Source organism: Lithobates pipiens, unplaced genomic scaffold (genome assembly GCF_037356315.1).
Source record: "Lithobates pipiens isolate NorthernLeopardFrog02 unplaced genomic scaffold, aLitPip1_a1.2 Scaffold_27, whole genome shotgun sequence".
In the NCBI taxonomy this organism is placed as follows: domain Eukaryota; kingdom Metazoa; phylum Chordata; class Amphibia; order Anura; family Ranidae; genus Lithobates; species Lithobates pipiens.
In genome coordinates, this window is record NW_027507788.1 from 179,665,419 (window position 1) to 179,678,071 (window position 12,653).

Sequence of the window (12,653 nt, forward strand, 5' to 3'; positions counted from 1 at the left end):
TAGAGAGCACTGACACTAGCACTGTGATAGAGAGCACTGACACCAGCACCGAGATAGAGAGAGAGCACTGACACCAGCACTGTGATAGAGAGCACTGATACCAGCACTGTGATAGAGAGCACTGACCCCAGCACTGTGATAGAGAGCACTGACACCACATCAGCACCGTGATAGAGAGCACTGACACCAGTACCATGATAGAGAGCACTGACACCAGCACTGTGATAGAGACTGAGCACTGACACCAGCACTGTGATAGAGACTGAGAACTGACACCAGCACCGTTATAGAGAGCACTGACACCAGCACCGAGAGAGAGCACTGGCACCAGCACCGAGATACAGAGAGAGCACTGACACCAGCACCATGATAGAGAGGACTGACACCAGCACAGAGATAGAGAGCACTGACACCAGCACCGAGATAGAGAGAGAGTACTGGCACCAGCACTGTGATAGAGAGCACTGACACCAGCACCGAGATAGAGAGCACTGACACCAGCACCGAGATAGAGAGCACTGACACCAGCGCCGAGATAGAGAACACTGACACCAGCACCGTGATAGAGAGCACTGACACCACACCAGCACCGAGATAGAGAGCACTGACACCACACCAGCACCGTGGTAGAGAGCACTGACACCACACCAGCACCGTGATAAAGAGCACTGACACCAGCACCGAGATAGAGAGCACTGAGACCACACCAGCACCGAGATAGAGAGCACTGAGACCATACCAGCACCGAGATCGAGAGCACTGAGACCACACCAGCACCGAGATCGAGAGCACTGACACCACACCAGCACCGAGATAGAGAGAGAGCACTGACACCAGCACCGAGATAGAGAGCACTGATACCAGCAACTCTCTGCTGGGCACCAAAAATATGACACCACTCAACCTCTTCAAACAGGAGGGTACGGGCATGTAGTATGGTGTGCTTTTTTTGTACAAGGAAGTGAGCCAAAGGTAGAAAAAAGTCTGTGTGCTCGATTAAATAAATGGTTTATAGAGATATACATGGTCTACTAGTCACATGTGTTGAATTCCTCCAAGATCCATGCCTCATTCATTTTTAGAAATGTGAGGTAGTCAACACTGTCGTGAGCTAGGCAAGTGCGCTTATCGATCACGATCCCCCCTGCTGAGCTGAACGTCCTTTCGGACAGGACACTGGACGAGGGGCAAGCCAACAGTTCCATTGCAAATTGGGCAAGCTCTGGCCAGAGGTCAAGCCTGCCCACCCAGTAGTCCAGGGGTTCATCACTCCTCAGAGAGTCCACATCGGCCGTTAACCCGATGTAGTCAGACACCTGTTGGTCTAGGCATTCCCTGATGCTGGATGCGGATGAGACCTGTCGATGGGTCGGCTGAAAGAATGACCTCATATCAGAAGTCACCAACACATCTTCAAACCGCTCTCTTCTTGCGCAACTCTTTCTCTGGGAGTGAGAATTCCTCCTCTGCCAGCACAAGCAAAAGCAGAATGCAGCATTTCTCGAAGCAAGGCCTGGAAGTGCTTCCATTCTGACAGCCCTCTGTGACGGTGGAAACATTTCCGCCATTTTGTGTTTGTACCGGGGGTCTAAGTACGTTGCCACCCAGTACTGGTCCTTGACCCTTATGCTTTTTATACGGGGGTCCCTCTTAAGACACTGGAGCATGAAGGCCCCCATTTTCACTAAACTGGAAGCGGTGTGGTGGCCTGGCTCCTGCTCATCCAGGATAATGTCGTCCTCCTCGTTCTCCTCTCCCCATCCACGCACAACAACAGGGATCCCAGAAAGGTTTAAAGCATGCTCTTCTTGCTCCTCCTCATCCGCCTCGGCACCATCCTCCTCTGACTCCTCTTCAGACTCCTGTTGTTGACTTGTCTCAGATAGAGTAGCCCCCCCTAGGAATTCATCCAGCATTGCGACTTCCTCATGTTCCTGCTCCTCCACGGCTTGATCAATGACACGACGCAATGCACGCTCCATAAAGAAGGCATAAGGTACCATGTCACTGATGGCGCCATGGCTGCGACTGACCAGTTTGGTGATCTCATCAAATGGCTGCAGAGGTCTGCATGTGTTGCGCATGAGCAGTCACTGGCACGGTGAAAAAAACCAAGCTCCCCAGAATCTGTTCTGCCGCAGAGTTCGTACAGGTAGACGTTAACTGCACGTTTCTGCTGGAGCAGCCTATCAAGCATATATAAGGTTGAGTTCCATCGCGTCGGGCAATCACAAATCAGACGTCTGACCGGCAGATTGTGTCGCTGCTGAATGACAGCAAGGTGAGCCATGGCCATGTAAGATCTTCTGAAATGGGCCGAGATTTTCCTTGCCTGCCGCAAGATGTCCTGGACCCCAGGGTATTTGACAACAAATCACTGCATGACCAAGTTTAAGACGTGTGTCATGCATGGCACGTGCGTAATTTTGCCCTGTTTCAATGCGCTAAGCAGATTGGCACCGTTGTCACACACCACTTTACCAACTGTCAAATTGAACGGTGTTAGCCACTGATCTGCCTGTGAACGCAAAGCTGAAAGGAGTGCAGGGCCAGTGTGGCTGTTGGCTTCCAGGCACAACAGATGCAGCACAGCATGGCAACCTCTCACCTGGCATGTTGAATAAGTTCTGGGGAGCTTGGACGGCGCAGCGGAAGAGACGCTAGCAGCGGAAAAAGGAGGAGTCAGCCTAGGAGGAGAGGAGGATGGAGTAGGAGGAGGAGAAGAAGAGCCAGGCCTGCATGCAATCCGTGGCGGTAAAACCAAATCTACACAGTTGCCACACAGGTTACAGGCTTGATGGCCGTCAGAAGGTTCACCCAGTGGGCAGTAAAAGTGATATACCTTCCCTGCCCCTGTTTGCTAGACCACGTGTCTGTGGTCAGATGTATCTTGGCTAGGGATGAGCCGAACACCCCCCGGCTCGGTTCGCACCAGAACTTTCGAACGGACCCCAAATTCGAACGAACTTTAGAACCCCATTGAAGTCTATGGGACTCGAACGTTCGAAATGAAAAGTGCTAATTTTAACGGATAATATGCAAGATACTGTCCTAAAAAGGGTTTGGGGACCTGGCACCTGCCCCAGGGGACATGGGTCAATGCCTAAAATGTTTTTAAAAATGGCCGTTTTGGCGGGAGCACTGATTTTAATGACGATTAAAGTGAAAAAAAAGTGAAATATTCCTTTAAATATGGTGCCTGGGGGGTGTCTGTAGTATGCCTGTGAAGTGCCACGTGTTTCCCGTGTTTAGAACAGTCCCTGCACAAAATGACATTAAACGGAAATAACACCATTTAAAACTGCTTGCGGTTTTAATGTTATATCTGGTTCCTGCAATATGGTTGAAAATCATTGAGAAAAATGGCATGGGTAGCCCTCCCTGCCCATTACCAGCCTATTTGGGTCTTGTACGCATATTAAGGGGAACCCTGTACACATATTAAAAAAAGGAAATGCGTGTGGCCCCCAGGCCCTATATACTCAGAACAGCAGTATACAGGCGGTGCAAACAAGACAGGGACTGTGTAGGTTTGTTGTGTTAAGTTGAATCTGTTTGTAATTTTCAACTGGTACATTTTTAAAGTGTAGCTCCAGTCAAAAAAACTATTTTTAAGCTTTTTGGAAAACATAGGGAAGGGTTATCACCCCTGTATAATTTGTTTTGCCGTCCATCTTTTTTCATCTCACTTGCTGTTGTCTCCTTCCGTTTGCAAGTAGGAGATGTTTGTAAATTGGATGTTTGAAAGTAGGGGCCTGCCCTATATGCTCTGCAGAAATGGCGGAACAAGGTGTTGGTTTTGCCACAACATTGTAAGCCCTCAAAGTGACTCTTGGTGGGCGCTGGAGCGCCCTGCTGTGAACGATTATATCAAGAATTGTAATTACATGCCATTGTTGAACAGTGGTAGAAAAATTGACCTTTGGTGGTTGTGGTGCTGGTGCCACAACACTATAAGTCCTCACCGTTACTCTGGGTGGGCACAGGAAGGGGCCCTCCTGTGAAATATTATATCAAGAATTGTAATTACATGTCCCTGTTAAACAGGGGCAGAAAAATTTGGCCTTAGGCACTGCTGCTGGTGCCACCACACTGCAACCTCTTCCATATACTCTAGTTTTATTGCAGGAATTAGCCCTGCTGCAAAGCATTGCATCAAAAATTGTACTTAAATGCCCCTGTTAAACAGGGGCAGAAAAATTGGGCCTTAGGCACTGGTGCTGGTGCCACCACACTGCAACCTCTGCCATATACTCTAGTTTTATTGCAGGAATTAGCCCTGCTGCAAAGCATTGCATCAAAAATTGTAATTAAACGCCCCTGTTAAACAGGGGCAGAAAAATTGGGCTGATGGCATCAACCAGAACCAGAAATGTTCTTCCAACATATCAGCGGAGGAGGAAGAGGATAGACAATCAACATAACAGGACAGTCACTCAGCATCAGCATAGGCAGTCTTGAAGGGATGTGGTATTTCAAAAAAAATTATTCTGTTACATCAGCTTCAGGTGCTTGGTAGCTGTGGGTGATCCAAGACTGATTCATCTTGATGAAGGTCAGTCGATCAACTGATTCGGTGGACAGGCGCACCCTGTGATCGGTAACGAAGCCACCAGCAGCACTGAAGGTGCGTTCCGAAAGAACGCTGGATGCAGGACAGGCCAGTAGCTCAATTGCATACTGTGCAAGCTCTGGCCAGTGATCCATCCTCAAGACCCAGTAAGCCAGAGGATTTTCGGTGGGAAAGGTGTCCAAGTCTGACCTTGCCCCTAGGTATTCCTGCACCATGTAAATCAGACGCTGGCGATGGGTGCTGGAACCGATCATACCTTGGGGCTGCGGACTAAAAAATTGTCTGAAAGCATCAGTCAGACGGCCACCTTCTCCACCGCTCCTTCTGACCGATGCCTCAGCAACACGTTGTCCAGGACCAGGAGTTTGTAACCTCCCAGTCTCTGGGAACGCGTTGCACAGACCTTTCTGCAAGGCCTCCCGGAGATGTCTCATCCTCTGCTCCCTCTGCGATGGCAAGATAAGGTCGGCAACCTTACCCTTGTACCGTGGATCAAGGAGAGTGGCCAGCCAGTAATGGTCCCTCTCCTTGATCCGAAGAATACGAGGATCCTTCCGCAGGCTTTGCAGGATCAGGGAGGCCATGCAGCGTAGGTTAGCTGAGGCATTCGGTCCGGAGTCCTCTGGGTCACTAAGGACAACATGATCCGCAGCTACCTCCTCCCAGCCACGTACAAGTCCACGTGTTTCTTGGGACTGTAAATCATCCCTACAAGACTGCTGCTGCTGCTGCTGATGCTGATGCTGAGTGCCAGCCTCCACCTCCATGCTGACACAATCATCCTCCTCCTCCTCTTCCTCCTCCTCATCCTCTTCCTGTGTGATGGGTGGCACAGCAGGAACACTGTCTGGATAAAGGGGGCCTTGAGAGGCAAGGAAGTCCTCCTCTTCCTGCCTCTGTTCTGCCTCAAGTGCCCTGTCCATTATTCCACGCAGCGTATGCTCCAAGAGGTTGAAAAGAGGTACAGTGTCACTGATGCATGCACTGTCACTGCTCACCATCCTTGTGGCCTCCTCAAACGGTGACAGGACAGTGCATGCATCCCTGATCATGCCCCACTGGCGTGGTGAGAAAAAACCGAGCTCCCCTGACCCTGTCCTGGTGCCGTAGTCGCACAGGTACTCATTGATGGCCCTCTGCTGCGTGTGCAGCCGCTGCAGCATGGCCAATGTTGAGTTCCATCTGGTGGGCATGTCACATATAAGGCGGTTCTTGGGCAGGTTCAACTCCTTTTGGAGCTCAGCCAGCCGAGCACAGGCATTAAATGATCGGCGGAAATGCACACAGACTTTCCTGGCCTGCTTCAGGAAATCCTGTAAGCCTGGGTACCTGCCCAAGAACCGCTGCACCACCAGGTTAAGGACGTGAGCTACACAGGGCACATGGGTCAGTTGTCCCTGTCGGAGGGCGGAGAGGAGGTTGGTGCCATTGTCGCAAACCACCATTCCTGGCTTAAGCTGGCGTGGCGTCAACCACCTCTCGGCCTGCCCCTGCAGAGCTGACAAAACATCCGCCCCAGTGTGGCTCCTGTCCCCCAAACAAACCAGCGCAAGCACGGCATGGCATCGTTTTGGCTGCGTACTTGCGTAGCCCCTGGAACGCCTACGGAGCACCGCTGGTTCTGAGGACAGAGCACTGGAAGAGGCCATGGAGGAAGAAGAAGAGGAGGGGGTGGAGGAGAGAGGTGTGTCACAACCAATAGTAGCATTTTGGAGGCGTGGTGGCGGAACAACCTCCAACACTACTGCACCTTGTCCTGCATCCTTCCCAGCTGCCAGAAGAGTGACCCAATGGGCCGTGAAAGACAGGTAACGTCCCTGTCCATGCCTGCTGGACCATGAGTCAGCGGTAATATGCACCTTACCGCTGACCGCCCTGTCCAGCGAGGCAAGGACATTGCCTTCCACATGCTGGTAGAGAGCCGGAATCGCCTTCCGTGAGAAAAAGTGGCGTTTGGGGACCTGCCACTGAGGAACCGCACATTGTACAAACTCACGGAAGGGGGCCGAGTCTACCAACTGAAAAGGCAGCAGTTGAAGTGCTAGCAATTTAGCCAAGCTAGCATTCAACCGCTGGGCATGTGGATGGCTGGGAGTGAACTTCTTTCGCCGGTCCAGCAGCTGGGGCAGGGACATTTGCCTGCTATAATCGGACGTGGGTGTACCGCTAGCAGAGTTCCCGGAAGCACTTGGCTGTGACACACCTAATTCTACACCTTCATTCCTCTCAGAGCAGGTTTCAGAGAGGACTGAAGGTCTAGTGGGGTTGGAGATGCCAGCTGATGAGGAGCAAGGAGAGGTCCGCTTTGTTCTTTGGTGTGGGTCTTTGAGGTACGCTTGCCAACAAGCTGCATGGCAGGTCAACATATGTCTGGTCAAGCATGTGGTGCCCAAGCGGCTGATGTTTTGGCCACGTGAGATACGCTTGAGACATATGTTGCAAATAGCAGCGGTGCGATCTGATGCACTCGTATCAAAAAAGGCCCACACCAAAGAACTTTTAGAATAACGCGCAGAGGCAGCGCTCTGCACAGGCGGAGCTCTGCGGTGTGATTCAGTCGGTGTGCTGCCCCTAAGCTGGCCCCCGGAGGGCATCCTGCCTCGTTGGACATGTGCCTCCTCCTCCTCCTCCTCTCTCCTTCCAGGCACCCACGTGGAGTCAGTGCCCTCATCATCCCCTCCCTCTTCATCGCTGTAGCAAACCTGGCAGTATGCTGCAGCTTGTGGAACATGACTGCCAGATTGCTGTCCTTCTTGATCATCCCTTCTCTCTGCGCTCATGCTACTGCCTTCCTCTAGCTGAGTGTCATCATCAGAGCCCACAAAACACTGGGCATCCTCCTGGAGCATGTACCCAACACTGTGCTCAAAGAGTTCAGGAGACTCCTCAGGAGGACGTGGTGGGTCTAGGGAAGGAGTCACTGATGATGACGACATTGAGAGGAGGGAAGACGATGCGTTGGCAGCTGCTTTGCTAGTACCCTGAGACTGGGTGAGAGAGGATGAGGAGGATGAAGAGGGCTTGGTCATCCACTCTACCAAGTCGTTGGCATGTTGCGGTTCAACATGTCCAGCTGCCGAAAAGAAGGACAAGCGTGTCCCATGGCCACGTGCTGATGACAATGCACCGCGTCCATGACCAGCACTGTTGTCTCTAGACACAGAGCCTGCTTGCCCTCTTTTATCGGCTCGCGCCTGTCTGCCTCTCCTTGCTGGCCTTCCAGACATGGTAATGGTCTGAAGGGAGTTGGGTAAAAAAGCAGTTGGGTAGTGTATATTGTGCTAGAGGCACACAACACCCACTAACTCCTGCAGATGCCTTTATTATAGAACACCAGAGATAAAGGGGTATATACAGATGTATACTGTGCTGTGCTGGAGGCACACACAACTTCCAATAACTCCTGCAGATGGCAAGTGGGCTCAAATAGAGAACAGCTATGTAGGTGGATATAGCGGTATGTACTGGGTACAGAGCACGCAGACAGCACGCACTATCTCCTAACACTACTGACTGCAAGCTCTATTATAAAAGATAGATCACTAGCTATATAGGTGAGGTGAATATAGCGGTATATACTGCGGTCAGGACACACAGACAACAACCACTACACAACAGCAAGATCGAAAATCGTCCGAAAACGATCGGTGTGTACTGTGTTGAAGGTACACAGAACACCCACTAACTCCTGCAGATGCCTTTATTATAGAACACCAGAGATAAAGGGGTATATACAGATGTATACTGTGCTGTGCTGGAAGCACACACAACTTCCAATAACTCCTGCAGATGGCAAGTGGGCTCAAATAGAAAACAGCTATGTAGGTGGATATAGCGGTATGTACTGGGTACAGAGCACGCAGACAGCACGCACTATCTCCTAACACTACTGACTGCAAGCTCTATTATAATAGATAGATCACTAGCTATATAGGTGAGGTGAATATAGCTGTGTATACTGCGGTCAGGGCACGCAGACAATAACCACTACACAACAGCAAGATCGAAAATCGGCCGAAAACGATCGGTGTGTACTGTGTTGAAGGTACACAGAACACCCACTGCTTCAGACGCCAACACACTACACAAGGCCACCGCGGCCTTATATAGTGTGGGGCGTGCACTACACAGCCTGAGCTATGATTGGCCACAGGCATCCTGCCTGTGGCCAATCATGGCTCTCCTCGCTGCTGGCGCTGCGATTGGCCAAGCATGCGGGGTCACAGTGCATGCTTGGCCAATCATGAGCCAGCAATGCACTGCGCCATCGCAGTGCATTGTGGGCCGTGAGCGCCACACGAATTTGGCGCGAACGGACCAAAATGTTCGGACTTCGCCGAACGGACGAACAGCCAATGTTCGAGTCGAACGTATGTTCGACACTGTGTGCCAGAGATACATTCACTTGCCGCTGAACATGCCCATATAGCTCTGGGATGACCTTCTGTGAGAAATACTTCCTTCCTGGGACCTTCCATTGTGGTGTTCCAATGGCCACAAATTTTCGAAAGACCTCGGAGTCCACCAGTTTATATGGCAGTAGTTGGTGGGCTATCAGTTCTGACAAGCCAGCCGTCAACCGTTGGGCAAGAGGGTTATCCGGCGTCATAATTTTTTTGCGCTCAAACATTTGGCCCATGAAAGCCTGGCTTTTTCCAGAAAAACGTGAGGATGGCATGATAGAAGGTGGAGCGGAGGACAATTGTGAGGAGAGAGGAGAAGGTGAAGTAGAAGACGAGGCTGGGCGGTGAGAGCCTGGAGTGTGGCTTTGTGTGTTCTGTTGCACTCACTGGGCTCGGTGATGGCAGCTTATGTGCCTTCTTAAGGCGGTCGTCCCTAGGTTAGTGTTGGGCTTGCCGCGACTTATGCGTTGACTACAAAGATTGCAGATGGCAACACTATTGTCAGCAGCGGACACGTTAAAAAAAAAGCCCACACTGCAAAGCCATGTGCCGGCGTCCTGGGAGCGCTAGATGTGACCGTACATGGTTGATGCCTCGCTGATACATTAGCAGTCTGCTTTGGCCCTCCTGTGCAATGTATGTTCTTCCTGCTTCTCCTCCCTATCTGCTGGTCCATATCTCCCTCTAAACTCCACTCCTCTTCCTCTCTTGTGGGCACCCACGTGACATCACTAGACACGTCATCATCGATGTCACCTTCCCCACCGCTATAATTAGAGATCTCGGAGTAGGCAGCAACAGCTGGGACCAACCTCCTCCTTGGGCTGATCTGGGTACTGTCGTCAGACTGTTGAGTGATGGTTGTTGCTACCTCCTCTTCCTGATCCAATGCCAAGAGTGGCTGCGCATCGGAAATGTCTTGATATGGATCGGAAACTAATTCCTGTGACTCAAGTGGAAGGTATATGGTGGTGGTGGTGGTGTTGGTGGTAGTGTCTTTGGGGGTGCACACAGCAGAGAGTGAAGAAGAGGGTGCAGATCGAGAGGATGAGGAGGGTGCAGAAGAATAAGGCTGAGTGAGCTACTCAACCAAGTCTGGTGCGTCCTTTGACGTAATCGCACACACCTTTTGCAATTTGCCACTTTTGCTCAAGCCTGTTGCTCCTGCCCTACCCCTACAACCCCTGCGGAAGGGCCTGCCTCTTCCACTACCTGTCATTTTTTAAATGACCCTGTGACAAAAGTCTCTAGAAAAGTGGAGTATGTATGTGGAAGAAGGTATATAACACCCCGCTTCAATCTGTCGTTTTTGGGGGCCACTGGTCTATCACACCAGTTATAATACTTTTTTTATTTTTATTGCGTTTGTCACTCTTTGTAGTATCGCTGCAAAAGTAGATTTCATTCAATGAATTTTACTAAATCAGACGGCGGCTGGTTGCTCCAGAGGAAACCCAATTTTTTTGTGTTGATCTTTTTTATTTATTTACAAATTAAATTTAAATTTAGGTACCTAGTGTTATAAAATATCAACCAAATCAATTTCAATTGCAGGTTGTAACACAACAAAATGTGGAAGAGTCCATAGTGCGGTGAAAATGTTTCTTTTTTTATAGAAACAGCTTGATTTTTTTTTTGTAAGAAATAAAGCATTCCCCCTCTACCAGAAATTGGAAGCTGTGAGGACAGGGCTATGGGGACTCCCATGTATGTTAGTGATACTCATAACCCTCGTACACACAATCAGATTTTCAGCAGGGTATTGTGTGATGACAGATTGTTGGCCTAAAAATCGAATGAACAAACGTTAGTATGCTCCATCAGACAATTGTTGTCCAACTTTGCGGTTTGTTGTCAGATTTTAGTTTCATCTGTATACAAGTTACAAGTTCTTCACACAAAAGTCCAAAGTACAAACACACATGCTCAGAATCAATGCTCACCAAACATGACATTAGCAGAAGGCGCCCAAATGGTGGCGCTCAAGAGCTGAAATTCCACGTAGTACGTAACTACGTTCGTGTTTGTTGGCTGACAATTGTGTGCCGTTAGTATGCAAGACAACTTCCTGGCACACGCCCTTCGGACAAAAGTCTGAAGCTCTGTTGGCCAACAATCCTATTGTGTGTACGAGGCTTTAGATTTATTAACATTAGTCTTTTTTGTTAAAAACATCAATTTATGCTGTACATACCTGTGCTAAGATGATAGTGAATCATCGCCATTGGAAATTTTAAAGAATCATCTGCAAAGACCATGCCCTCCTTATTAGAAAAATATAAATCCAGATGACTTCTGGAATCCATTCCGTGTACATGATAGAGTTTATGTGTTGTGCAATCCATCGTCCTGCAATGATGAACCTCACCTCTTTGATTTCAGCTTTCAACTAAGCATTAATATTTGAGTTCTATTTATATTCTTTTGAAATAAGGTGGTTACAAATTTTTTCTAATATCATCATAAATATATTTATAAAGCAGTCATGTGGATAGTGCTGACTGAGGTATGATTGTCATCTGAGTTTGCAAAGGTTTAACCACTTTAAGACCAGGCTTTTTTTTTACATTTGTTGTTTTCAAATAAAAATCTGCATTTTTTGCTAGAAAATTACTTAGAACACCCAAATATTATACAGTGGAGAAAATAATAATTTGATCCCCTGCAGATTTTGTAAGTTTGCCCACTTACAAAGAAATAAAGGGTCTACACTACAGAGTGAATACACTAACGTAATGCCGCGTACACACGTATCAGACTATCCGGCGGACTTAGTCTGGAGGACAAACCGCCAGACTGTCCGCCGGACAAACCGCCAGACTGTCCGCCGGACTTTTCGAACCAGCTACCTGCCCAAACACGGCACTTTTGCGGCGGACTAGGAATATCCGCCGTACTTTTGAAATGAACGGACTCGCCCACACACACGGAGGAAAGCCCGTTCATTTTGAGCGCGGCTCCAGGTAGACAGGACCAGCGAAGGAGGCGACGCTGGCCCTGTCACCTGGTATGGACTTAAATGGGAATCCCTATGCTGAAAAAATGACGTGGGGGTCCCCCCCAGGTCCATATCAGACCCTAATCCGAGCACGCTACCCGGCCGGCCAGGAAAGGGGGTGGGGACGAGCGAGCGCCCCCCCCCCCCTCCTGAGCCATACCAGGCTGTGTGCCCTCAAAATAGGGGGGGGGGCCTTGGGAAAGGGGGGCGGGTGGCTTATCGGAATAAGTGAGCCCCCTTTAATAAGGGGGCCCCCGGATCCCCAAGGTCGTTTTTTTGTTGTAGGGATTCCCCTTTAAGTCCATACCAGGTGACGGGGCCAGCGACGCCTCCTTCGCTGGTCCCGGCTACCTGGAGCCGCGCTCAAAATGAGCGGACTTTTCTCCGGGCGGGAAAAATCAGTTCATTTCAAAAGTATGACGGATTTTCTGCCGAAATGCGAGTCTGGCGGACAGATTGATGTGCAAAACTACAATCTTAGCTGGACTTTTGGGTAAAAAAAAGTTCGCTGAAGCCCACACACGGGCGGATTGTCCGCCGGACTTTTCCACCGGATTGTTTGATCGTGTGTACTCGGCTTAAAGGGGGATTACTGATATAAAGGGGGACCTTTACATCAGTGTCCCATTACATTATTGTATTCACTCCCCCCTTACACCAGTGACCCCACCTCAAACTG

At 49.7% G+C, this 12,653-nt stretch overlaps 1 protein-coding gene across 1 annotated transcript in view; it reads right to left on the minus strand.

The window, feature by feature from the left end:
* The window catches only part of LOC143933278 (nicotinamide N-methyltransferase-like), a 147,659-nt gene extending 136,338 nt beyond the window's left edge, over nt 1-11,321 (minus strand). The window contains exon 1 of the mRNA XM_077456163.1: nt 11,171-11,321. Coding sequence (XP_077312289.1) covers nt 11,171-11,321 — 151 coding nt within the window. The remainder of the gene's footprint in view (nt 1-11,170) is intronic.
* Between the last annotated feature and the right edge of the window lie 1,332 nt (nt 11,322-12,653).